Source organism: Populus nigra, chromosome 16, assembly GCF_951802175.1.
Source record: "Populus nigra chromosome 16, ddPopNigr1.1, whole genome shotgun sequence".
Lineage (NCBI taxonomy): Eukaryota > Viridiplantae > Streptophyta > Magnoliopsida > Malpighiales > Salicaceae > Populus > Populus nigra.
Window position 1 is genome coordinate 11,643,177 of NC_084867.1, and position 27,847 is coordinate 11,671,023.

The following is a 27,847-nucleotide window of genomic DNA, read 5'->3' on the forward strand; positions in this document are numbered from 1 at the left end:
TAATATACTTAACCCCGAGGCATATGGTTAAGGATTATAAAAGAGACAGAGTACTGATCCCACCAAGTTTCCATGAATCCAAGATAGGATTATCGTAAGTTTTTTTTTTTTTGTTTTTTTAGGCCTTCATGCTTAATTATACAGAAACTATGCTGAGGGAAATCTTCCCCTCCTCATTCTCTTTAAGCATGAATAGGAAAAGGCTCGAAGGAAAAGAGAGGTGCTAATTGAACTGAAAGAATAAAGACAGAAAGAAGAATAAAGACAAGGGCTGATTCATGAGTGGACCTGCTAGCGAGAAAAGAACTCGGACGTGGTGGAAGAGGGAAAAACTTGCTCGAGAAGTAGTGTAAAGTTGAAAGCCAAAGCTAGACAAAAGAAAAGAAAAGGGCTATCAAATTTCAAACATAGAAAAGAAAAGGACTCAAATATTCGTTTTTCACTGTTCGGAAAGAGAGACTGGTCTTTAATAATAATTGAATGGTCCTCAATGATTCGACCGCACAAGACTTGAGTGTGTTTGGCTAAGTGGTTTAATATATTTAAAAAAAAAATAAAAAAAATTATTTTTATATGCTTTTAAATCGTTTTAATGTAATAATGTAAAAAATAATTTTTAAAAAATAAAAAATATATATTATTTTAATATATTTTTAAACAAAAAATACTTTGAAAAACAATCACTACCATACTCTCAAACACTTTTTTTTTAGTCTTTGAAACAAGAAAATAAAGAATACACAGAGAGATAATTAGTATTGAGAAATATACAAAAGTAGACTGATACAATTAGACAATACCATATGTTATTATAGATAAATGCATGTCAAGAAATGATAGATGTATTTGTTATTGTGGTGGCGGTTATTTTTTAAAGTATTTTTTGTTTAAAAATATATTAAAATATTAATTTATGATTTTTTTAAATTTAATTTTTAACATCAAAACAATTTAAAAATATCAAAAAATAATTATTTTGAAGTAAATTAACTAACTGCAATCCTATGATAAAGATAATTTATTCGAGAACGCCTTTAATATTCATGATTTTATGAATATGAAATGATATTGGTTAAAAAATAATCAGAAATAAAATAATCGGGGTGCATCTTGTTTCTGTTCTACAACAGATCTAGCCAAAGTGTTCTACTACTCTCTACACCACCCTGATGGAATTTATTTATTGATTGATCCTCCCAATTCCGCCACTATTTTTTTTTCGTTTGTTAACTAACACTAAAAAACTGTGGTGCATTCTATATTAAGGTTTGCTAAAATTCAATTTTTTTTATTTAAAATTATTTTTGGATTATTTTGATAATATTAAAAATAATTTTTTAAAAATAAAAAATATATTATTTTAATATATTTTTAAATTAAAAAAATCCTTTAAAGCACAAACAACTGTCATTACAATTTTAAACAATTCGTGTAGTTCAGCTACACAAGTCTTCAACCAAGAAGATAAAGGATACGGAAGAGAAACTTTTAGTACTGAGAAAGATATACAGCCAAACAAGTTGACTGATGCAATTAGACCATACCGTACAGAATATCATTGATCCACAGGTCAGATCAATTTTTCTTAGCGTTAAAAAGATATTAGTAGCTGGTGGACTAGAATTCTATTACAGTTCAGTTCAGTTCTAGTCTGAATTTTTGACACTTGCTTCGATGTTTTGCACAAATGCAACCACATTAATGATTGTGTTTCTCATCTTTCCCTTGCTGACAAAATGCCGGTTTGCTTGACTCAATAGTCGACCATAGCAATATAGTTTCAGCTGCAACTGCAAACGTCCTTATATCACATTAGGGGAAGGGAGAGGGTGGGACAGAAAAACTAAAAGGAAATTTCAATTTAAGCTAGCACAAATGATCATCTTGCATATAGCCGAAGCATACATTTAACGTATACATTAGATAGTTGCTTGCTGCGATTCGAAGAAAGACAGAAAACACATAGTTAGGTTTACTCCGACAGTAGTAGACTTACCAGAATCAGCAATTTATCAACTGGTTATTCTTAGGAAAACTACATATGTATACATAAGAACAGTAGCATGACATTTTTGGACACCTACTAAGGGAAAGCAGCAGACAGGAATTCCTCATCCTCCTCAAAAATCTGCAAATTCTTGGACTTCATTAAGAACTGAACTGCTTCTTCATTGAAACTGACCAGGACAGCCAACTTGATCAGCTCAGAGAGTGCGCTTATATGATCTTCTTTATCCCACAACACGCCCTCAGCTATGGCTTCAGCTAAATAAGTGGCATATTCAATGCGAACTTTGGGTCCACCAGCCTTGTCTGGCTTCTGTGTATAAATCTTTGAACTCTTTCTATCCCAACGAATCATTCGACTTGCTCTTACTTTCACAATCTCCCCTGAAGAGAGTGATAGGCTATAGCTTACGGTATGTGGCTCCGCAGTCACAAGGGCAGTGATGTTGAGGAGGCACTGAACAGCTTCATGCCTCCTTTTCACTTGCATTTTTAAAGAAGGATCAGCTAAAAAGCCAAGAATGAGGCGAACCATCTCTTTTCCTATAAAAAGGACTCTTGGATTCAACGGTTTGAGTTTCACCCCATCTGCCAAGGAAAGTGCTTCCTTCCGTGCAGATTCAGAAATTGTGCGAACTCCGATTTTCCTGTATATTTCAAGCAACTTACTTCGGGGCAAAGAAGGCAAGCTCGGCTGAGGATACCAGACAAGTACTGGGCGAGGAGAAAGCTTTTCCAAAAGTTCCTTCAGAAGAAGGTCATCAGCTACAAAAACATCATTCTTGTCTAACAACAAAATTTCTCCACAGCCAGAATGAACAGGCAGTTTCATTAAGCCATCAGCAAGAGTTGTCTCCACCTCCGAGCTCCATTGACTCATAACACACTCCCAGAATGCACAACACTGAGCATGTGATAATTGGTATCCTGAAGTTTCCCAAACCTTCCAAAGCTTGCAGTGAGAATCAAAAGAAGGATAAGAAGTGACATTAAATGCAGTGGAGAAGAAACAAAGCAAGTCCGGCTCATAGTATTCCTCCAAAAAATTAAACTGCTGACCAAAAAGACCATCTCTGTTGCGCAGGACACATTCTTCTGGATTAACCCACTTACCGTTCTCCTGTCCATCAGGAATCCAAATCTTTCTGGTTGCATCACTTCCTGGCATCCACTCATTTTTGCTCAAAAATTTGAATATTCGAACAATAGTGGAAAAATCAGAATGGTGATATAAGTTACTGGCTAGCAATGGGCATGCCTCTTCCACTTCAACAGTAACTCCTATAGAGCTCAGCTCTTCCCTGTATGATGTGATGTTAGATCCATAAAACACTTCATCAATGAAAGGTCCGTCAGTGCTCTTCAAATACAAACCCCATTTGGAATCAAACAAGCAACAGTTGTCTGGAGTCCTGTAGCCAACATGGGTTTTTAACCACTCTCGACGAACATTTTTTAGAAAAGTGTCAGGAAAAGAGTAATCCTTCTCTTTCAATAAGATTCGGATGCACTCCAGCAAAGAGAACACATTCTCAGAAGTTATGTGACAAGGATTCAGAGGAAAATAAAGACCCGCAGCCACAAATTTCACACCAGCTTTAAATTCAACAACAACTCCCATCTTCTTCAGCTCCTTTTCATATTCACGAATACCCTTCCCGTAGAACTTGTCACTATCATCAATGAACGGAAGGAGAGTAATTGCAAGGATTGACTCCCATTCAGGACCATACAGGATGCAGTTTCCTGGACATCTATAATCACCGAGCCGAGTCCTCAACCAATTCACTTCACGGATGCACTTCTTCTGTTCTGAAGGAAATTTAAGAGAATTTCCCTTTAGCTTTCTGTAGCACGACAGGAACGAAAAAACATTTTCTTTTGAAATGGAAGAAAACGATGCCTGTCGTTTAAAAGAGTGGACGAACACATTGACAGCCTCCTCAAAATCTACCTTTACTCCCAGCAGCTTCAATTCATTTTTGCGAGTGGTGATGCGACTTTCATAGAAATCATGATCAATCAATGGGACAGTGTTGAAAACCTCTAGAAGGGAGCCCCATTCAGGATCAGGAAAGAAACATTCACCTGGAGATTTGTAACCGACATTTGTCTTCAGACATCTCACGCCTTTAAGAGCTTTGGCAAGTTTGTCTGAAGATGTAGAATGATGCATGCAATCTAATATAAACAGAAGAGCCTCAGCTGTCAGAGAAGATGAAAATGAAGACAGTAAGTTGTCAACAACCATCTGGTAATTGCCATTGAAGTCAACTATGACACCAAGCAACTGAAGTTCTGCTTTGAAACAATTAATGTCTTCACCATAATCATCTTTATCAATGAAGGGTATTTTACTGATTTGCCTTGCAGTTTTCCATTCCTCACTGTATAGAACAGATCCATTTGGAGATGTGCAACCATGGGAAGTTCTTAACCATCTGGCTTCTTTCATTTTGCTAACAAAGTGATCCGGAGAAAGAAAATTTTGCTTCAAAAATCTGATGAAATTGAGTATTGCTAAAACATAGCTTCTGGACAAAGTGGATGAAGCTGCAAGAGACTTCAGATGATTTCCAATAAATCTACATGCTTCCCCATATTCGAACATGACTCCAATTGTTTTTAGCTCCTCTTTGTACTCCTTAATCTTATCGTCATAAAAACCCTGGTCGATTAAGGGGATATCCACAAGCACAGTTCCATTTTGCAAAATCGTTCCCCAATTTGAATTTCCACCATCTGAAGCAAGCAGGAATGACTGTGATGGTGGCCTGTGATCTGGAGAACCATTAATTATAATCATAAGCCAGCTACCTTCCTTTATGCAAGTTAACAACTTTGCTGGAATGCCAATTCCTCTGCGTTTTAGCTCTCGAATCCAATCCAACAGCAGAAATGCATTCTGTTTTGTGAGTGGCCCGGACAGAGTAGGTATTCCAGCATTGGGAGGAGATATATTTGGAATATCAGAAGCTTTGACACGAGTAATAAGGAATTCCATGAACTTTTCTTCCGATGTTCTAGTGCCAGCGAAACATGCAGGATGCAAGTAGTCCTCTCCGAGCTCAACGTAGTTTTCTTCCCTCCAAGGATTAAAACCAATCAACTCCACCCATTTGCTTCCGTTAGCAGGGACAAGAACTCCACTCCTTTCTTTGGTCACATGACCATAGCTATCCACTAGTGGCATTTTACCACATAAAGAATCAACCCCCTCTGCATTCAGATAACCCCGTAAAAATGACTGGCAAAGGAAGCAAGCATAGGCGATGGTGTTCTTCCTATTATCATTGAGATGATTAGTTACTATTGCTGCGTAGCCATGTAAATTTATCTCAGAAACTTTCACCTCGACTCGAAGCCATTGCAGGATGGCCTCCTTCTTAGAAAATGAATAGATGGCTTCCTGTGTACTTTTCGGCAGGAAAAATCTATTTCCAACAAATCCAAATTCCTTGTTCCAATCAATCAACCAAGATGTATAATGAGTTTCATGTGATCGACACAACAACCTCCCACTGTTCTTCTGAGCTGATTCGTTGATGCTGCACAAAGACACACTACCATCACGATCTGCATATTTTATGAGTGGAATGTCGCCCATCGTGGTGGTGCAAAACTCCGTACGCCAATTATTGGCCACAAAAAGAAGAATTTGCAGATAAACATCTTCTGAGACTCCCATTAAGAGATTAGAACTCCGAATGCACCTTGCATACCATTCATTGTTCACATGTCCCACACCCAAGAAATCAAGTATACGATCATACTCAGGTTTATCAAAGTGAGAGCTCAGAACATGCCAGCCATGGGATGAAGGATTATCAAATCTCACTCCTTCCTTCCTTGCCTTGTTCAACACACTCCAGAATGCAGGCATTATTCGACCAATTTCTGATGGTTTGTGGAAGAACTTCTGCTCTGTGAAAGGCTCACTTGGAACAATTTCTTCTTCAGCCAGCTTTACTTTGATTGATTCCCTCACAGCATTAAGTGTTGGATAGTGAGGACTCTTGATTGGCAAGAACTGGAACAATCGAGGCAGACTAGACACCGGTGCATCTTCTCTCATTTTGACTAACGAGACTAATGCATTAATAAAAGCAAGCGGCACGCAATCAAGAATCCCTTGATTCCAATTGTCATCCAAAAGTATTGTTTCCCTAGATGATGCCAGAATAAAATCTGCTTGAATTATGAAGGGCAAATTTGTGACCATCTCCGTAGGAAGAAATGCATAGATTCCAGGCAAGCTCCTTCCTCGACGGAGACGCTTTCCATTAGGAAAAGCCAGAGTGATTACCCAAACTTTCACTCCCATTCTCTTCTCGACTTTGTTTTTTTTTTTCACTGGAAACTTCTGTTTCCACACAGAATAGCTGCATTCTCTGTCCTGCTCATCAGTACTGTTTTCCTCCGCAGACAGATGGAGTGTGTAGGACTCGGCATCCATGCTCTCCCTAGCCCTGAAATTAGTTCTTTTTGTAATAGCTATTGCACTCACTGTATTGAGCCTGGGATCCTCGTTCTTTTCCCTGACAGAAAGGCTTTTAATCTTCGAAAGAAATAAAAGCACTTCAGGATGAATGCTGGACAGCTGCTGCTTCACAGGCTTCACCTTGTCAGGTTTCAAGGGCAAGACTATTGTTGTTGTCGGAAGAGTTGAATTGGAACCGTATATTTGTTTAATGTCAGAAAGAGATGGATTCTCCTCAACCCATTCAGGAACAACGTATCCAAGATTGCAGTGGGGGCAAGGCTTTTCATTGAAGCGTATCTGATAGCCGTTGCTGAATATGAAAGGCTGGGGAGTGATCAGAAACACACTCTTGAACCCAATTCCTGAAAATCAACCAATTGTTTGGTACTTTAGAACAACATTAGACATACAGTATAAAACCTTTCCTATGGATAAAGGTCGTAAAGATCGTGCACTAAATTCAGAGTCAAGTAGAGAAATCTACTTTAATAAATAACTTAATCACAAGTCTTGTTCTCCATACTTATCTAGAAGGACAAGTAATTAAACGCACATGGGCATGTAGGATGCTAACATTGATTTGGCATAAAAAACAATGGAGCTTAAGATTGGCCCTACAGATTTAGAACTAACGAACTATAGAATCAATTCTGCTTTGTGGTCTTTGGAATCAACCACGACGTTGACAATAGCAAAAGATTTTCTGAAATTGTCAACATTAAACAGAATGGCCTCATTTCAATATTTTATTCACATTCAGCATAAACATATATATACGATAAATATTCCATTTAAACCTGGGAGGCTACTAGTTGAAATTTAGTCAGGAGTGAGTGAGTGAGAAAAATACCTTTCTCCCCAATATAACCACGTTTCCTGTTGCCTTTCTTAGTGGAATTCCCAACACTGCAAATCGACTCTATGTTTTTAGCAGAAAAACCCTTCTCGCTATTGAAGATCAGCAAAGTGGCTGGTGCACCGGTGGCTGTTATATCACGAGATGTTATGACGAACTCGAGCGAAGGGTCTACACCTTCCAAGTAATCATTGTCTTCCGCATTCTGAGAATGAAAATTCACCACTTGGTAAATTACACAACCAAGATTTAATTACTAATAATTGTGTCTGTCATAACTGGGCTACTTGGATCGATATCTTCGTACGTAGCAATATTTATGGTCCGATAACACAAGGATGATAAAACAAGGATAAGTTCAAGAAGAGGCCTGAGTTGAACAGAGTGATCGGCCTCACGAAAAAGATTCATACCTTTACGGACGGTGAGGAGTTGTAAATATGTTAGAGATGCAAACTACTTGAAAAAATAAATAAATAATACAAATCTGTATTAGAGTTCTTGCGGTTGAAGTCGGCTTGATATCTTTCGTGTGCTTCACATTATTACAAGCAAAAATATTGTATTTTTAGCCACATTGCTGATTTGTTGAAGTCTTCAGATTCGGCAACAGACAAGAAGGAAAATAGTTGCATTTTTTCTCCCCTCCTTTTCACATCAAGACCTCAACTCTCGAAAACTAAAGCAATTAACTGGTTGACTTGTGCTTGAATTTAGCTTTTCAACTCCCTAGTATATTAATTATTTGGAATTAAAGAAAACACCAAGACTCAAGGCTCAGCATGGGAACAAAACTATTAGCAAGTCATTGACCACCAAGTCAACACATCAATATGATCTTTACTGCGCAAACAGGTAATTAAGTAAAACCAACACAATAAAGAAGTGAAGGAAAGAAAGAAAAACCTGAATGAGCTCCATGAGAAAGTGGACATCTTTAGTGTAGAGCTCGGCAGAGAGATACTTGACAGCCTGATCAAGCATAGGAGCCAAAGGGTTCTTTTCTCCTCCTATTGAGAATGTTGTTTTTCTAATGTGCTCTATGTGTTCTCTCGGACTCGCCATTGCAACGAAAACCAATGGATTCAATACACAAAGCACCGTGTGTTGAATTAGTGATGTGGTCTTGCTATAAAGAGTGAAGAGTAGTGGAGAGATTGTGAATATTGGAAGCTTAACATGGAAGAAAGCACGTTTGGTCTTGATGGGGGGAATAAAGTGGAAAGCTATAGATGACACCTTAAGAAATCACTGTCTCTATTTTATGCATTAATTCGAATAAATATTAATAAAAAGACTTGATTGAGAATGTCTTGAAATGAGTACATAGGTCAGGGACTAAAATCGTGGAAATTCAAATTACTTCTGAGGAAACGAACGACCTTTGGGTCTAGCGTGATTAAAAGATTTTCGTACGGAAAAGCAAAAAAGTGTCGAACACAGAAAGCCAAAAAAATAAGATGACAAAAGATAAGTCAATTGTTTGTAGATGATAACGTGGTATAACTGTTGATCATATGATTTATTTATTTATTTTTGTTGACTATATGATAACAGTGGTGAGATTTTTCTTTTTTCTTTTTTTTTAGTGAAAGTTTCCATTAAACTATGATTTGACCGTTTCAAGTCCTCCTCGAGTTAAGGGAGAGATTGGAAATGCTGTGCTGGTAAAAATCTTGAATTTTTTTTAAATAAATTTTTTTATATTTATATATTATTTAGATATGTTGATAGCAAAATATTTTTTTTAAAAAAATATTTTAATATATTTTTAAATAAAAAATACTTTAAAGCGTTTGAAGACTTGTGCCTAATAATAGATTATTATATCCGAACCCAACTTGTCAAGAGTTTTTTTTTCCTTAAAAGAAAAGAAACGAAGTCTCATGTACTTCGAAAGAAGTGGGCACTAAGAATTCATTAAAAAGAAAATAAAATAGCTATTATATAGGATTTAGAGGGCCCATATTAATCTATTAGGCCCAGGTCCTCCTCTTCCTAGTCCTCCACCTAAACCCCCAAAACGGACAGGCGCGCGCACGCACGCACGCACGCACAAGAGTTGTGATTCCTCAAAGCCTCAATTCAATTGGCTGTTTCTGAGAATCTGATATAACTTTTTAAAATATTTTTTATTTAATAATATATTAAAATTATATTTTTTATATTAATATATTAAAATAATTTTAAAATATAAAAAAATTAAAAGAAAAAAGAAATGCTCTAATTGTTACTTTCAAAAAGGCTCATGTCAATCCACAAAATCCTCATCATCAAATATGGGACTTGCACTGCTCCTAGATTCTGGCACACACCTCGTTTACTTACACTGCTCCTAGATTCTGGCACACACCTCGTTTCAATTTAGAAGTGATTATTTTTATTTGGTCTGATTTTTATTTTTTAAAAAATAAAATAAATTTTTTTAAAAAAATTAAAACCAAATGAAAATAGTTCAAACCGACTAGTTTTGGTTTGGTTTTTAGAACAAAAACCAGTTCAAACTGGTTTGATTTGATTTTTCGGTTCGGCTTAGTTTTAGCTTTGTTTGGCTCGGTTGGATTCGGTTCAGTTTTTTTGGTTTTAGACTTATAAAACCGAAATCAAACTGAACTGGTCGGTTTTTTTAAAATTTTAATCAATTTTTTTCACGGTTCGATTTTTTTTTATTTTCTAATTTTCTTAGTTTTTTAGTTTTTTTACTCTCCGCTGCATCAAGCATACAAAAATCTATTCCTCAGACAATGAACTTTGACGAAATCTTGTACAAAAAAGAGAAATATGTTATAATAAATTAAAATATTTTAAAGTATTTTAAAAAATTGGAAATTTTTTTATTTTGTGTTTCTAAATTTTTTTTAATACCTTAATTTTTTTTTTAAAAAACATTATTTTAATATATATATATATATATATATATATATATATAAAACACACTTAAGTTAAGACCACTGCTACAACACGTGTTAGCAGAGGTTATGTTCCATTCCGCCATACGAGACTTTGGTACCAATTTCTTTATACCATGGAAGTGCTTCCACTCTCTCTAAGCCAAGTTGTAGCATTTTCTTTATCAATTCATCAAAACAAAGGCACTGGAATCAGATACTATTCACCGGCACTCCGTAGATAAACCACAACATCAAATCAATGTTGCCTCAGATCATCTGTAATTGTTGGATTGTGATCGATTTTTGGAGCAATTAAAGCTTCCAAAGCATCCTAGACATGAGGAACAAGGGAACATTTTTCAAGCCTCTGCTTTTCATTCAAAAGATGTCCAGGGGAAGCCTGATGGTGGTTCAACAAGAAGATGTGTACAGGTTGCTACTTATTTTAATGTAGTGATTAAGAATCCTTTTATTGAGAATATTTTCTTCTTTACTTGGGAGACGAAACTGCTATTTGCAGGTTTAGGTTCACAAGCAGGGGACTGCTGTAGGGAGGTCTCTAGACCCAACAAAGTTTAATGGCTACAATGAATTGACAACAAAATTGGATCAGATTCTTGAATTCAATGGTAAATTAGCTGCTCCTAACAAAGATAGGCTGATTGTTTCTATTAATGATGAGGGTGATATGATACTTGTCGGAGATTATCCCTGGCTGTAAGAACTCAAACCCTAGGTCCTATTTTTCTGTTTGAACACAAATTGATCGGCAAATCTCATTCACTCTCTTTGTCCTTGAATGATATAAGACTTTAGTACCAACTGCTTTGCTCTGTCCTTAAATGATACAAGGCAAGTTGTAAAATCGTTATTCAGATGCAAGACTGTATCTCATCTTAATTCCTCCCTTTTCTTTTGTTTGTTTTAAAACATAGATACAAATGCAAGGACTGTATCTCTATGTTTATGATGTGTTCGTGAGATCTGCAACCAAAGAAAGACACCAAAACCTACAAATACACTGGAAAAGGCACAAGATGCCATGGGACTTGCTGGAAAAGAGACCCAAGAAGTTGATTTTTTTATTTAAAAAAGATTGGGTCTCACCCAAGTTGTCATCCAGGTTTTAGATTGACATGGTAGGTCATTCTAGTTTAATTAAGTCAATTACAACTTTGGTTTTTTATGTGTAAAACTCAGTCAAGATCCTAGATCGATTGAGTCTCGAGTTAATTTGTGAGTTTAAGCTGGGTTTTAAAATTAGATTCGAGTCAACTTGTGTAGCCGTGCTGAGTTTTAAAACATGAGTATAAATATTTATGGATTGATATGAAAACTCTATTTACAAAATTCTCTCTTTGTAATTATTGTTTTTCATATAGAGGCAGAATAATAACTAATCAGAATATATATTCAAATGACCATGCGTACAGCTGCAGAGTTAACAAAGCATAAAAAATAGCCAGATTTCATTAGATAGCACACCAGCTGAATCAGCTTAATAACTGATCCTCTCTTGCATTGATCCAATAGCTCAGACAACTATAGATTATTAACAAAACAAAATTCGCTTAGGCAGATGAATAGTGCTGGATGAAGCAATGGAAAAAAACAGGAGGCTGCAATCTTGGAATTATTACCTGGAGAGAAGCGAAGGGATGGCTGCAGTAAGGAACTCCTCATCCTCTAGAAAAGCTCCTGTGCTTCATAACAGTCCCCCCAACATGCACAGCACCCATCATGTGTCAATGGATGCCCTAAACTTCTCCAATCCTTCCAAAGCTTACAGTAATCATCAAATGAAGGGTTTTATTTAACATTAACTGCATTGGAGGGGGAGAGAGAGAGAGAGAGAGAGAGAGGTAGAAGAGGGAAGAAATTGGAGGGAGAAACATCACCCCTGTCAGGCAAAAAGCTTGTTTCTACTATGGGATCTTTTCCAAATTTCCCGCGCACTAAACTCCTTGGCTCTGAGCTTTCTGCAGATAGCACTGATAAAAGATAAGTGTCAAGGTTAAAACGTAAAAGTAGTTGTAATCCAGTTCATCTAGCTACCAAGTAGAAGGATAAAATCAAATAAAATTCATTGCAGCAGGGCAAAAATTTACGAAGTGAGGGTTCTTCACAGGCAAGAAAATCCAAAACTCTCACACAAAGAACAATGGCTTCTCTATTGCTCCAGAGCTTAGAACATACCAGCCATGGGATGAAAGATTATGCAAGCTCACCCCCTGCATCTTTGCCCTGCTCAAAATACTCCAGAATGAAGGCACTATTCGACCCAACTTCCCAGGGCTTGTGGAAGACTCACTTGGAGCAATTTGTTCTTCAGCCAACTTTTCTTTGATTGATTGCCTCTCAGATTTTGAAGTTGGATAATCAGAGCTCATGATTCGCAAGAACTGGAACATTGCAAGAAACCAAGTTAAAAACAAAGTTTAAATTGCAGCTAAATTATAATAAAATTATGATAACAACTGAGTTAATTTTCAATATAAATTTTGAGCTGACCTTAATGATTATATAAAAAGAAAGGAATTAAATAACATTAAAGACTCTTAATCGAGAGAATCCTAAAGAAAAACGATAGCTAATGGAGGGAATAAAGAAAGCAATTCACGGCAGAAATAATTTGTTTTCTCTGTTTTTGTTAACTTTTCAATAGCTATAAACTAAACTCGGTTCAGAAAAGTTTTATTGTATTATTGTTTTAGATTGCGAGAAGAGATATTTTCAACTTCACTTCTGGATATTCAAGTATTTATTTTGCCTAATTTGATATGTAATTTATTGTTTTCATTCAACCTTTTTGAATGATTTATGCAGTAGGTATGCTTTTGTTTTTGTTAATTTTTCAATCTGTAATTGTTGATTTTGAAAAAAATAAAACAAAATAAATAAATTAGGTTGATCTAACTTTTAAGAATAAAACAAATAAAAGTCATTAAGCTTTTTAACGATAACTTGGAATACTTGATTGTTTTTCGCTATTAAAGCCTTCATCACCGAATATAAAAATTGCTTTTCGATCTTTAATTTCATTGATGTTAAGGAATTAATTAGGGCCCTTTTCTAACTAATTTGATCTTTTTTGATCTTCATTGCTCAAAGGAATTTAAATATTTTCTTGAATTAAAAAAATATTTATTTTACTTTGATGATGAATCTAATTTGTTGAAAGGACAATCCATTTGAACCGAGCATAAATACACTAAAATATTTTTTACGTTTTATTTTTAGAATTTTAATTTTCTTTAGTTTTCTTATTAATCCCCAATCTTTATTTCTATTTCTTGTAAGAGGAATTAAGACAATTTCCCTTGGATTTGATTTGGCTTTAGTGTCTATGAACCATGACACTCAATCTTGCACGGACCCTAATGTTATGGAGGCTAAGGTTGTGGTTAGTTCTTGTGGACATGACGGGCCTTTTGGAGCTGCTGGTGTTAAGAGATTGAAGAGTATTGGCATGATTGATAGTGTTCCTGGAATGAAAGCACTCGACATGAACGCTGCTGAAGATGCAATTGTTAGGCTTACAAGAGAGATTGTGCCTGGTATGATTGTTACAGGCATGGAAGTTGCAGAAATTGATGGAGCACCAATAATGGATATATATATAAAAGTTCATGTGCAAATCATACTGTTTTATCAAGCTAGTCCTGATTATTAACTTAATTTTTGCAGAGTCCAACATTTGGGGCAATGATGATCTCAGGGCAGAAGGCTGCACACTTGGCTTTGAAGGATTTGGGGCAGCCAAATGCCCAAGACGGGACATTCAGTCTACAGCCAGAGCTTGTGCTTGCTGCTGCTGGGATATTAATTGTTGATGCATGAACACAGTAGGACTTCTTGAGTAGGGACTTGTATTGTCACATAAAATAAAAATATTATTTTGATATATTTTTTAATAAAATATATTTTAAAAAATAATAATTATTATTATACTCACAAACACCACTTAAATTTTCAGATATATCAACTTTTCCTTAATACCATAATCAACGTGATCTTTCACATCAAACGCAAAACAACACTTAACATTAGGTTTAGTTTTTTTTATATAAAAAAAATCACTCTAATAACTTAACTTAGGGTCTTTTACTTAGATTTTTTTATAAATATTTTAGAGGTATTTTGATCTTTTAATTAATATTAATAATATTTTTTTAATTTTAACGTTTAATATTAAATTAATTAAGAAATAGATTTCATGTGTGATTTTTTCTTCACTTTATATGTGGTTTTTACGGTCTCGAACAAATACATATGTTAAAAAATAATATAAATCATATTTTGAGATCTTACCTAACAATTTAACTTTTTAAGTTAAGATTGTTCTTTGACATTTCATAAATATATATAAATAATATTTTTATTGGACTATAAATAATGACAAATTAAGTAAATGATGTATTTTCATTTGCTCAAGTCAAATCAATTTCACAATTTAAACCCTATTTTTTTAAAAAAAATCAATTAGCGAATCAAATCAATTTAATCTACTAGTAGATTAGTGACAAACTTTTTTAGGTTATTCAATACCTAACAGCTCTATAAGCAATCCTTAACCCTCTTCATATCTTTCTCCAAATGACCGTAATGATAAACTACTGATACATCTACCGGAACTTTCTCTGATAAGCAATCAGAAACTGAATTTAGATGAGCATACAGATCAAGTTTTTATTGCTTCTGCTTTCATTGAAAAAAAGCTTATATTTTCTTCATTTTTCTTCTTCAGCTCTCGGGGAGCTTTGGAAAGAAGAAGGGAAAGAAAGGGAGAAGATTCAGGGCGTTCCTAAAGGAAAGAATCAGCTGAAAGTTAAAATCATGCTACTGTCCAACTTGCACAGGCGGCCATCACAAAGCTCGTCTTCTTATCCATTAAGAAGTTTGCTAGAAAGAGTGAAGGAAGCCCATAGACCTTTTTTGGTTTTCCCTTTGCTGCTTTTGTTGTCACGAGTCATGTTCTTTGCAATGATGGGAATTTTCTTTTATCAAGTGTTCTGTTTCATATTAACAATTCAGCCATGCATATTATGCTATATAGATGTGAAATACTGTGTTCTAGAAGAGTTTTCTAGGCAACCATTTTCCTTGCCCCATCCACCAATTATCTGACGAAATTTGGATAAATCTGATGCTGGTGTTCAATTGAAAGTGACATTGTACAGAAGCGGAATACGCATTGTTAAATAATATTTATGTAGTCTTATTTATTAAGGGTAGAATAGTACTTTCAGTTTAACTTATATATACTTTATTTGTATTTAGGTTAAGACTAAACACTTATAATATATAGATTATTCAGAATTCTAACCTCCTTTTTGTGTTTGATCTTAATTATTTTAACATGGTATCAAAGCCGGTTTTATTGAATGAGGCTTAATCCTGAACACAACTTCGCAGATCCAACTTTGGAGTGAGATTTTGTTTTCCGCTTCTGCAAAATTTGGTATTTCGTCAGTTTCTACAATTATTTTGGTATTTCGTCTTCCCTTCAGCTTTTGCAATTTGGTATTTGCGTTCAATTTCTGCAAATTCGTTTTGTGTTATGGAGTAATCGTATAATTTTAAGAAGATATTTGTTTAGTTTCTGCGATATTTGTTTAGTTTCTGCAATATTTGTTTAGTTTCTGTAATCTCTATTCAGTACCTTTTAAGTCATTCTTTAATCATCATAACAAGCCTTAAACATGGGTTGGCTTCAATAAGTGCAGTTTCTGTAAGCAGAAAGGTCATTGGAAGACTTAGTGTCCTAAGTTGAGACAGCAGAATCAAACTTGAAAGTCTGGCACACAATCTAATGTTCATAGACCACTTCAGGGTTATAAACCACCACACCATAATACTGCAGCAGTAGCTTCCCTAAGCTCTATTACCGGTCTCAATACTTTGGCTGAGCAATTTCAGAAGTTTCTCTCTTTGCAGCCACAAGCAATGTCCTCTTTTTCTTACATAGGTCAATTGCCTCATAGTTTCTTAGGTATGTCACACTCTGAATAGGTCTTGGATTCTAGTGCTTCCCATCATATGTCTCCAGATTCCTCATCTTTTACCTCTGTGTCCCCTTTGTCCTTCATTCCTGTTATGACTGCTAATGGCACTCCTATACCCTTAGTAGGTGTTGGTTCTGTTGTCACACCTCACTTGTCTCTCCCTAATGTTTATCTTATTCCAAAACTCAAATTGAATCTTGCGTCTGTTGGTCAAATATGTGATTCTAGTGATTATTTAGTCATGTTTTTTGGTTCTTTTTGTTGTGTACAGGATCTACAGTCTCAAAAGCTGATTGAGATAGGTCGTAGGGAGAATATACTATATATTTTGGATGAGTTAAAAGTGTTAGTTGTTGTTGCTGCAACTACTACTACTACGGTTGATTTGTCTTCCTTTCATTTGAGTCTTTCATCTTCTAGTTTTTATTTATGACATTCCCATCTAGGTCATGTTTCGTCTTCTCGTTTGAGATTTTTGGCATCCACGGGAGCTTTAGAAAATTAGAAAACTTGTGACATTTCTTATTGTAGTGGATGTAAACTGGCAAAATTTTCTGTTTTACCTTTTAATCGAAGTATTTCTGTTTCTTCTTCACCATTTGATTTGATTCATTCTGATGTATGGGGACCTTCTCCTATTTCCATAAAAGAAGGGTCTCGATATTATGTCTCTTTTATTGATGATCATACTCGTTATTGTTGGGTTTATTTAATGAAACATCGTTCTGAATTCTTTGAGATATATGTAGCTTTTCGAGCTCTTATCAAAACTCAACATTCTGCTGTGATCAAATGCTTTAGGTGTGATTTGGGTGGGGAATACACCTCTAATAAATTTTGCCAATTGCTTGCCTTAGATGAAACCATCCACCAAACTTCATGTACAGATACTTCTGAACAAAATGGTGTTGCTGAAAGAAAACATAGGCACATTGTCGAAACTGCTCGTTTTCTCTTGTTGTCTACTATTGTTCCTAGTGAGTTTTGGGGAGAAGTTGTTCTTACTGCTATAAGTTTGATTAATACAATTCCATCTTCTCATAGTTCGGGTCTATCTTCTTTTGAAAAGTTATATGGGTATGTCCCTGATTATTCCTCATTTAGAGTATTTGGTTGTACTTGTTTCGTTATTCATCCTCATGTAGAACGCAATAAGTTATCCTCTTGATCCGTTATTTGTGTCTTTCTGGGTTATGGTGAAGGTAAAAAGGGGTATCATTGTTTTGATCCAATAACTCAGAAACTTTATATGTCGTGTCATGTTGTCTTCCTTGAGCATATATCTTTCTTTTCTATTCCATCCACTACTCATAACCTGACTAAATCTGATATTATTCATATAGATCCCTTTTCTGAGGATTCTGGTAATGATACCTCTCCCCATGTTCGATCAATATGTACTCATAACTTTGCAGGTACTGGTACTTTACTTTCTGGCATACCTGAAGCTCCATTCTCATCTACAACCCCTCAAGCTTCATCTGAGATTGTGGATCCACCTCCATGTCAGTCCATCCGTATTCGTAAGTCCACAAAATTAAAAGATTTTGCTTATTCTTGTTATTCTTCATCATTTACTTTCTTTTTAGCTTTTATTCATTGTCTCTTTGAGCCCTCTTCCTATAAAGAGGCAATTCTTGATCCGCTTTGGCAGCAAGTTATGGATGAGGAACTTTCTACTTTGCATAAGACAAATACTTGGGATCTAGTTCCTCTACCTCCTAGTAAAAGTGTTGTTGGTTGTCGTTGGGTGTATAAGATCAAGACTAATTCTGATGGGTCTATTGAGCGATACAAAGCTAGGCTGGTTGCAAAAGAATACTCTCAACAGTATGGTATGGACTATGAAGAGACATTTATCCCAGTTGCAAAAATAACTACTATTCGTACTCTTATTGTCGTAGCTTTGATTTGCCAGTGGCATATTTCTCAGCTTGATGTTAAAAATGCCTTCTTGAATTGAGATCTTCAAGAAGAAATTTATATGGCACCCCCTCTTGGAATTTCATATGACTCTGGATATGTTTGTAAGCTTAAGAAAGCATTATATGGTCTCAAACAAGCACCCCGTGCTTGGTTTGAGAAATTCTCTATTGTAATCTCATCTCTTGGCTTTGTTTCTAGCAATCATGATTCTGCTCTTTTTATTAAGTACACTGATACAGGTCGTATCATTCTGTTTTTATATGTTGATGACATGATTATTACTAGTGATGACATTGATGGTATTTCATTTTTAAAGACAGAGTTAGCTCGACGATTTGAAATGAAGGATTTAGGTTATCTTCGATATTTTCTAGGTATTGAGGTAGCATACTCACCTAGAGGTTACCTTCTTTCTCAGTCAAAATATGTTGCAGATATTCTTGAGCCGGCTAGACTTACTGATAACAAGACTGTAGATACTCCCATTAAGGTTAACGCAATGTACTCTTTTTCTAATGGTTTACCTTTGATAGATCCTACTTTATATCGCACTATTGTTGGGAGTTTGGTATATCTCACCATTACTCGTTCAGATATTGCATATGTTGTTTATGTTGTTAGTCAGTTTGTTGCTTCTTCTACTACTGTTCACTAGGCAGCTGTTCTTCGTATTTTGCGATATCTTCAGGGTACAGTTTTTCAAAGTCTTTTACTTTCATCCACCTCTTCCTTGGAGTTGTGTGTATACTCTGATGCTGATTATGGTAGTGATCCCACAGATTGCAAGTCTGTTACCGGATTCTGTATCTTTTTAGGTGATTCTCTTATTTCTTGAAAAAGCAAGAAACAATCTATTGTTTCTCAATCATCCACCGAAGCAGAATATCGTGCCATGACATCTACTACCAAAGAGATTGTTTGGTTACATTGGTTACTTGCTGATATGGAGTTTCCTTTTCTCATCCTACTCCTATGTATTGTGACAACCAGAGTTCTATTCAGATTGCTCACAACTTGATTTTTCATGAGAGAACTAAGCATATTGAGATCGATTGTCATCTTACTCGTCATCATCTCAAGCATGGCACCATTGATTTGCCTTTTGTTCCTTCTTCCTTACAAATTGCGAATTTCTTTACCAAGACACATTTCATCTCTCGTTTTTGTTTTTTAGTTGGCAAACTTTCGATGCTTGTAGCTGCCGCATCGTGAGTTTGAGGGGAGATGTTAAATAATATTTATGTAGTCTTATTTATTAAGGGTAGAATAGTACTTTCAATTTAACATATATATATATATTTTATTTGTATTTAGGTTAAGACTAAGCACTCATGCTATACAGATTATTCAGAATTTTAGCTTTATTTTTGCGTTTGATCTTAATTATTTTAACAATCAGGACCTTTTGGAGCTCCTACTGATGTTTGCCTCTTTTGATAGAAGATTCGCAAGATATTGATTTTCCAAAGGACTACTGTGCAATTTGGATGAGTTTTGAAAAACCTATCATCCCGAGTGACAAATATTCAGATTCTTGGGCTTCAACAGAAACCTGAGCGTTCCCTTGATGAATTCCAGCAACTGAGCCAATTTGATCAGCTCAGAAGGTGCCCTTATCTGATGCTGTCCATAATACTACTCCAGATATTATCCTTCAGCAAAATGGGACTGAAATTCGATAGGACACAGTTCCACCGCTCTCCATACCTGCCACTTTCGTAAGAGGCCTCACTCTATCCCTAATATATTGTGCTTTGCTCAGTCTTGCATTCACTTTCCCCCCCGAAGATAGACGCATGCTATAGCTTTACAATAGCTGGTTTCATTTCAAGGACAGTGAACCTAACTAAAAATTTTTTTATCTGCGGCTATGTCAGAAAAAGTTGATGGTGATTATACTTCATGGTTTTCTCCAAAATATTCATTTGCTACTAACCACCTTGTTAGGAGGCCATAGACTCTATACTTCATGGTTTTATCCATTGTTTGGAAAGCAATTTTATTTCTAATCCAAGAGACAGAAGGAAGAAATTATGTATTCTTCCAAAATGCTTATGACAAATCCACAAAATCTTCATTAAAGAACTCGGACTGTCAATATTATTGGTACTCACTATTTGCTCATATCAAACAAACAGCAAGTTTATATACCTCAAAGACTCAAACAATGAACTTGGCTAAATTCTATTACGAGGCAATTACGGCACATAAAACCACGTGAGCAGTACTATATCGATTTTCCATATGCAAAGCTCTGTGATAGGAGTTCTCCAATTAGAATGCTAATTGCATGATTTCTGTTATTTGCTCTGTTGTATGCATGACAGTCGGATGCCTGCTGATAAAGCATGATCATGCATAGGAATATCGAGCTCCACTTTTGTCCTGCAATGCAGTTGTGTTGGGCCTATATGCCTCTAAATCTTATAATATTTCTTAGCACAAACAGAAGTCTACCAAGACTCATCCCAGGTAGAAGAATTAAATCAAAATGGCATAAGGACATGCATGAGTTCCGAGCACACAGGGGCAGGGGCAGAACATTTCCATCAAACATATTTAAGAACACACCATTTTATAATTCAAAATGACCATGCATACAGCTGCAAAGCAAACAAAGCTGAAAAACACCCACCCAAGTTCACTAGATAGTAGACGGACTGAACCAGCTTAACCGCTGAACTCCGTAACATATTTGATCCAATAGTTCAGACCATCATACATATTAACAAAATTATACTTGCTTAGACAGATAAATGGTGCTGGAAGAAGCAAAGGACAAAAACAGAAGGTTGTGAACTTGTAACTATTAAGGGGTTCACACGTACCTAAACAGAAGGGAAGGCAGCATTAAGGAACTCCTCGTCCTCCAGAAAAGTTTGAAGATTATTAGATTTCATCAAGAATTGAACAGCTTGTTCATCAAAATTCAGGAGGAAAGCCAACTTGATCAGTTCAGAGAGTGCTTTTATTTGATCTTCTTTATCCCACAACACCCCCCGAGCTATTACTTCAGAAAAAGAGGTTGCATATTCAATAAGATTTTTCTGGCCGCCAGCTTTATCCATCTTCTGTGTGAAAAACTTTGAACACTCTTTATCCCAGCGAATCATACGGCTTGCTTTCACCTTCAGAGGTTCCCCGTCAGAAAGCAATAAACTATAGCTTACAGTAATTGGCTCCATAGTCTCCAGCACCTTAAGATTCAGGAGGCACTGGACAGCTCCATGCCTCTTTGTTGCTTCCATATCAAGAGAAGGATCTGCTAGAAAGCCAAGAATCAGTCTAATCAGCTCCTTTCCAATCCCAGCATCACTCGAATCCATCTGACTAAGTTCTACTCCATCTGCCAATGACAATTCTTCCTTCAGCACTGATTCAGATACAGTGCGAACCCCAATTTTCCTGTAGACTTCAAGCAACCTGGTTCGAGGCAAAGAAGGCAAGTTTGGCTGAGGACACCATACAAATATCGGGCGCGATGAGAACTTCTCAAATAGGTCCTTTAATAGAAGGTCATCAGCAATAAAAACATCACTCTTGCTGGACAACAGAATTTCACCAGAGCGCAAAACAACAGGTAGCTTTACCAAATCATCAGCAAGGGTTCTCTCTGTCCTTGAGCTCCTTTGCATCATAACACACTCCCAAAAAGCACAGCACTCAGCATGTGTCACTGGTCTTCCTAAACTTTCCCAAACCTTCCAAAGCTTACAGTAATCATCAAATGAAGGGTTGGATTTAACATTAAATGAACTGGAGAAGAAATGAAGTAATTTTGGCTTATAATGATTCTCCAATACATTCAGCTGCAGACCAAAGAGACCATTTTTGTCATGCAGAGCACATTCTTCTGGGTCAACCCACATTCCATTCTCAAGTCCATCTGGAATCCAAATCTTTCTGGTAGCATCACTATCTGGTTTCCACTTAATTTCTCTCAGACAATCATATACTCGAACTATAGTGTCAAATTCAGAATGGGAATCAAGATGACTGGCAAGCAATGAGCAAACCTTTTCTTCATCAACTCCTATTGCACTGAGCTCTTTTGAATACAATTTAATGTCAGAACCATAAAAATCTTCATCAATGAATGGTCCATCAGTAGGCCTCACGTAGGAACTCCACCGGGAATTGAACAAACAGCAGTTACCCGGAGACCTGAAACCAGCATGGGTCTTTAACCATCCTCGAGAAATATTTTTCAGAAAAGCATCGGGAAAGGAGTAGTCCTTTTCCTGCAGTAAAGCACGGATGCATTCCAGTAATGAAAGCACATTCCCGGGAGCTATGTCACGTGGATTTTGAGGAAAGCGAAGACCAGCAGCCACATACTTCACACCGGCTTTAAATTCAACAACGACCCCCATACTCTTCAGCTCCTTTCGATACTCATGAATGCCATTCCCATAGTATTTGTCGCTGTCATCGATAAACGGAAGGCGAGTGATTGGATAAATTAACTCCCACTCAGGACCGAACAGAATACAGTCTCTTGGAGATCTATAATCACCAAGCCGAGTCCGCAGCCATTTCACCTCGCGGATGCACTTCTTAAGATCTGAAGGAAATTTGTTTGGAGTTCCCTTCAGTTTTCTGTAGCATGATATGAATGAAAACACATTTTCCTCTGTAATGGAAGACAAAGATGCCCGCTTCATAAAAGTGTGAACAAACACTCTGACAGCATCCTCAAAGTCTACCTTTACTCCCAGCTCCTTCAACTCCGTATCGTGAGACATGATGCTGCTTCCATAGAAATTACTATCAACCAACGGGAAACTATCAAAAACCTTTAGAAGACAACCCCATTCAGGATGAAACAAGAAACATTCGCCAGGACATTTGTAACCTAAGTTTGTCTTTAAGCATTTTGTACTTTTCACTGCATTAACTAGTTTGTGAGCAGAACTAGAATGATGCATGCAATCCAAAACCAGAAGAAAGGCCTCCTTTGTCAGAGTAGATGAGCATGAAGGTGATTTAAAGCAATTAACAACCAATTGGTAACTTCCATTGAAGCCAACGACAACGCCAAGCAACTTGAGTTCTGGTTTGAAAACAAGGATGTCCTCGCCATAGTAATCTTGATCGATGAAAGGGATGTTACTAATTTGCCTCGCAGTTGTCCACTCCTGATCATATAGAACAGATCCAACCGGAGACCTATCACCCCAACAAGTTCTTAGCCACCTTTTTTGTTTAATTGTGCCAATGAATTTATCTAGAGAAAGAAGATTCATCCTCAAAAATCTGATGAAATTCAGTATGGAGATAACATTGCTTTTAGTTAAAGCGGATGAAGCTGCCAAAGACATGAGATGGTTCCCGATAAATTCACATGCCTCTCCATACTCAAACATGACCCCAACTGTCCGTAGCTCCTCTCTATACTCAGTAATTTTAAGACCATAAAAACCCTGATCTATCAAAGGAATATCGACAAGCACAGATGCACTCTGCAAAATGCTTCCCCAGTTTGACCTTCTGTTGCTTGAAGGAAGTAGGAATGACTGTGATGGTGGTTTGTAACCAGGAGAGCCATTCATAGTAGTTTTCAGCCAGCTACCCTCTTGTATGCAAGCCATGAACCTTTCTGGAATGCCAATTCCACTCCGTTTCAGCTCACGAATCCAATCCAACAGCAGAAATGCATTTTGTTTGGTAAGTGGTGTTGATGCAGTAGGTATTCCAGCATTGGGGGGAGATATGTGAGGAATATCAGAAGCCTTAACATAATCTTTAAGGAAATTCATGAGTTGGTTTCCCACCGTGCTTGTGCCAGCAAAATATGCAGGATGCAAGTAGTCTTCTCCTAACTCAACATAGCTTTCTCCCCTCCAAGGATTAGAACCAATCAATTGCACCCATTTGCTTTCAGTAGCTGGGACTAGAACCGCATTCCTTGCTTTGATCACATGGCCATAGCTATCAACAAGTGGCATTTTACCACACAAAGAAACAACTTCCCTCTCCGATAGATAATCATTTAAGAATGAGTGATGTAAGAAGTGAGCATAGGCAATGACAAGTTTCCGGTCGCAACTGACTTGATCTCCGTAGAGATCTGCGTAATGATATACACTTAAAGCTTTGATTTTAACCAGGTCTACAAGCCATTTTAACACAAGTTCTTTGTTAGATGATGAACAGATAGCTTCTTGTGTGGTTCTTGGCACAAAAAAATGATTTGCCATGCATCGGAACTCTCTGTTCCAATCAATCAACCATGAGACACGAGAAGATTGAAGTGATAGGCACAGAGTTTTACCATACAGTTGAGCAGATTCATTAACAGAACACAAACACACGCTCCCATCGGTACCCACATATTTAATTAGTGGAATGTTCCCCATGCCTGTGCTGTGAAACTCGGACTGCCAATTAACAGCAAGGAAATGAAGAAGCTCCAGGTACGTTTCCTCTGAGACTCCCATTACAATATTAGAGCCTTGAATGCACTTTACATACCACTCACTGCTTACCGGTCTCACCCCCAAGAAATCCAGTATGTCATCATACTCTGGCTTATCAAATGAAGAATTCAGAACATAGCAACCATGGGATGAAAGTTTGTGCAGGCTCACTCCTCGCTCCCTTGTCTTCTTCAGTATATTCCAGAAAGCAGGCATTAATCGGCCAACTTCACGTGGTTTATGAAAGAACTGTTGTGCTGTGTATGACTCACTTGGAATGATATCCTTTTCAGCCAGCTTCACTTTAATTGATTCCCTCACTGAATTCAACTTTTCAAAGGGGGGTTTATCGACCGGCAAGAACTTGAACATTCGAGGCAAACTGGATACTGGTGCGCCATCCACTGTTTTGACTAATGAGACTAATGCTTCGATAAAAGCAAAGGGAACACAATCAAGAATTCCCTGGTTCCATATGTTGTCCCATCGTATTGTTTCCCTTGATGATGCTAGAATAAAATCTGCTTGAATTATGAAGGGAAAGTCGGTCACCATCTCCGTTGGAAGAAATGCATATATTCCAGGGGAGTACTTCATTCCCCTATGGAGGCGCTCTCCATTAGGAAAAGCCAAAGTGATCACCCAATCCTCCACTCCCATTCTCATGTCGACTCTGTTTTCCTGCCTGACAGGAAATTTCTGCTTCCACAAGTAGTAGCTGCATTCTTTTTCAAATTCATCACTGTTTTCATCTGCAGACAGATGGAGTGTGTAGGACTCGGCATCCATGTTTTTCCTTTGCACGAAATTTGTCTCTTTCGTAATAGCTACTGCACTAACAGTGTTGAGCCTGGGATCCTCATTTTCTTCCCTGACAGAAAGGCGTTTTATCTTTGAAAGGAACAGCAGGATTTCAGGATGAATACTCGACAGCTGCTGCTTCACGGGGTTCACCTTGTCAGGCTTCAGAGGCAAAATCAGTGTAGTAGTTGGGAGGGTAGAAGCGGAACCATAAATCTGTTTTATGTCAGAAAGAGATGGGCTATCATCAACCCATTCAGGAACTATGTATCCAAGATTGCAGTGTGGACAGGGCTTTTCATTGAATCGTATCTGATAGCCATTGCTGAATATGTAAGGCTGAGCAGCAATAAGAAACACACTCTTGAATCCAATTCCTGCATACCAAACCCAAGCAAAGCTTATTAGAACAGAATTGAAGATAAATAAGAGGTGTCTCAATAATGGATTACTAAATGGTACAGTTGCAAACCCTATCCACCTCTATCATGATTTATTAGCCAACTCATGGTCATTCCATGAGCTCTCCATTAGTCCAGTATGGTTAATGCAGTAGTAACCTGTGTTCCAAAGTTGAAAAGATCTTCTGTTCATATCTTTTCATTCTTCTTTTTCCAGCTAATTTTTACTTTTTTTAAGTAAACTGATCTCTCCTGAACTACCTTTCTTGAATGCATCATGTCACAACCCATACTGCCATATATATGCTTTGCATGTTTGTGTTGTGCTTCGCTCAACGCCTTGGCAATGCAATGTTTAAGCAGACATCTTTACGAGGTTCAATTAGTTGAGTTTCCATATAAAACTACAGGGGTTTACCAGTTTCTAATATGCAAGTTTTTCATTTGTCGTTGAAGCAAATATAGACTAAAAAACAAAAATGTACTACACATTCAGAATCAGGATCCCTGATCCAGCAGAAGCTATAAGACTCTAGCCAGTCACACAACCGAGAAACAACACGACACAAGCAATAAGCCGGCAGCTCGGAAGTGCGCACAACTTATAAAATACACTGTTGCACAAGAAATTGAGCAAGGAAAAATACCTTTCTCCCCAATATAGCCACGCTTCCGGTTCCCTTTCTTAGTGGAATTTCCAACATTGCAAATGGACTCGATATTTTTGGCAGAAAAACCCTTCTCATTATTGAACATGAGCAAAGTAGCAGGCGCACCAGTGTTTGTTATATCTCGAGATGTTATGACAAACTCAAGTGAAGGATCCACCGGTTCCAAGTATTCATTATCTTCAGCATTCTGTGAAAGGAAAATTCACCTTGGAATCAAAGGATAGTAAACTATGCATATTATACCAGATCAAAATAACTGCTACAAAAATTAAAATATCCAAAATTTTAACATGAAAAATGCACAATTTTTTTTTTTATCAAATTCAACAAATTATAATGATAGCAATTCATTCCTTCTTCATTTTTATTAACTGTTAAAGACCATGAATGATCAAAATTAGGTAGCTTGATGACTTCATTTCAATTAGAAAAACAACAAGAACCCATTTTTTCACCGAAAGCCACAGCCAAAAAGCAAAAAAAAGGCAGTCATTGACTCAACTTGACTCTTAGCTTTTCAATTCAGTAAAACAAAAAACAACAGAAATTTGCAGCTTCCAACTTTAATCACTAGCAAAGCAATCAGCGACTGCAAAATTAAAAGAGAAAGAATAGATCAAGGGCAAATAAAACATATAAAGTAAAACATGCAACGTTGAACATACTAAACAGCATTGTCTGGTCACATTGATAAAAAAGAAAGAAAACCTGAATGAGTTCCATAAGAAAGTGGACATCTTTAGCGTAGAGTTCAGCAGAAAGATACTTGACCGCCTGATCAAGCATAGGAGCCAAAGGGTTCTTTTCTCCTCCTATTGAGAATGTAGTTTTTCTTATGTGCTCTATGTGTTGTTTTGGAGTTGCCATTGTTGCCCTTGCAAACAGAAAAGAAAAAACACCCAGAAACCAAAAAAGAAAAACACGAAGTTGAGTAGTTACAGTCTTAAAGAGAGAAGAAAGCAGAGGTTTGAAGGAAACAAAGAAAGCTCGAAAAGAGTAGAAGGTAGCGGTAGCTGTAGTAGTGAGTAGTGAAGTGAAGACTAGAAACTAAGAAAACTCCATAGGGAAGGAAACTTGTACAGGTAGGAGTGGCGGAAAAAAGAGGAAAGGCATTGACTTGGAAAAAAAAAAAGCATAGAAATATTTAAATAATAATTGAAAGAACCTAAAAAAATTTGTTTTTCCTTATCAGTACAAATTTAGAACATTAGAAAACTAGTTTTTTCAAGCGTAGAAATATTGTATTTAAAAAGGAAGGTTTGGTTTTTCTTTTACTTAGTTTATTATTCCATAAAATTAGAGTATTTTTCTGTTTTCTGAACATTCATTTTCTTGTTATGTAAAATTTTTGGCATAAAATGAAAAAGATAGTTTAAAATTATTTTAA

At 36.6% G+C, this 27,847-nt stretch overlaps 3 protein-coding genes and 1 long non-coding RNA gene across 4 annotated transcripts; 2 read left to right on the forward strand and 2 right to left on the reverse strand.

Moving 5' to 3' along the window:
* Positions 1-1,841: 1,841 nt before the first annotated feature.
* On the reverse strand, positions 1,842-8,486 carry LOC133675634 (uncharacterized). The gene is made up of 3 exons (XM_062097065.1): positions 8,253-8,486; positions 7,341-7,551; positions 1,842-6,852 (listed from the first exon to the last, which is right to left on the reverse strand). Exons 1-3 carry the CDS (start codon positions 8,409-8,411, stop codon positions 2,084-2,086), a joined length of 5,139 nt encoding a protein of 1,712 aa, XP_061953049.1. The 5' UTR covers positions 8,412-8,486; the 3' UTR covers positions 1,842-2,083.
* Positions 8,487-10,325: 1,839 nt separating this feature from the next.
* LOC133676358 (uncharacterized) lies at positions 10,326-11,146 on the forward strand. The gene is made up of 2 exons (XR_009835581.1): positions 10,326-10,669; positions 10,758-11,146. It is a non-coding gene; the product is annotated as an uncharacterized LOC133676358 (long non-coding RNA).
* Positions 11,147-13,576: 2,430 nt separating this feature from the next.
* On the forward strand, positions 13,577-14,077 carry LOC133676096 (thiamine thiazole synthase 2, chloroplastic-like). The gene is made up of 2 exons (XM_062097668.1): positions 13,577-13,862; positions 13,925-14,077. Exons 1-2 carry the CDS (start codon positions 13,584-13,586, stop codon positions 14,075-14,077), a joined length of 432 nt encoding a protein of 143 aa, XP_061953652.1. The 5' UTR covers positions 13,577-13,583.
* Positions 14,078-20,711: 6,634 nt separating this feature from the next.
* Positions 20,712-27,548, reverse strand: LOC133675112 (uncharacterized). The gene is made up of 3 exons (XM_062096389.1): positions 27,169-27,548; positions 26,437-26,647; positions 20,712-25,765 (listed from the first exon to the last, which is right to left on the reverse strand). The coding sequence occupies exons 1-3, from the start codon at positions 27,325-27,327 to the stop codon at positions 20,997-20,999; spliced, it is 5,139 nt and encodes a 1,712-aa protein (XP_061952373.1). The 5' UTR covers positions 27,328-27,548; the 3' UTR covers positions 20,712-20,996.
* Positions 27,549-27,847: the final 299 nt, after the last annotated feature.

What these genes read in the sequence shown, in the direction of transcription:
- LOC133675634 (XM_062097065.1), bottom strand. Translation starts at nt 8,411, where the DNA reads ATGGCGAGTCCGAGAGAACACATAGAGCACATTAGAAAAACAACATTC. An exon ending in TTCTCATGGAGCTCATTCAG is followed by an intron (nt 7,552 to 8,252) that starts GTTTTTCTTTCT and finishes TTTCATTCTCAG; the next exon opens with AATGCGGAAGACAATGATTA. An exon ending in TGGTTATATTGGGGAGAAAG is followed by an intron (nt 6,853 to 7,340) that starts GTATTTTTCTCA and finishes GTTGATTTTCAG; the next exon opens with GAATTGGGTTCAAGAGTGTG.
- LOC133676096 (XM_062097668.1), top strand. Translation starts at nt 13,584, where the DNA reads ATGAACCATGACACTCAATCTTGCACGGACCCTAATGTTATGGAGGCT. An exon ending in TAATGGATATATATATAAAA is followed by an intron (nt 13,863 to 13,924) that starts GTTCATGTGCAA and finishes TAATTTTTGCAG; the next exon opens with AGTCCAACATTTGGGGCAAT.
- LOC133675112 (XM_062096389.1), bottom strand. Translation starts at nt 27,327, where the DNA reads ATGGCAACTCCAAAACAACACATAGAGCACATAAGAAAAACTACATTC. An exon ending in TTCTTATGGAACTCATTCAG is followed by an intron (nt 26,648 to 27,168) that starts GTTTTCTTTCTT and finishes TTCCTTTCACAG; the next exon opens with AATGCTGAAGATAATGAATA. An exon ending in TGGCTATATTGGGGAGAAAG is followed by an intron (nt 25,766 to 26,436) that starts GTATTTTTCCTT and finishes TTTGGTATGCAG; the next exon opens with GAATTGGATTCAAGAGTGTG.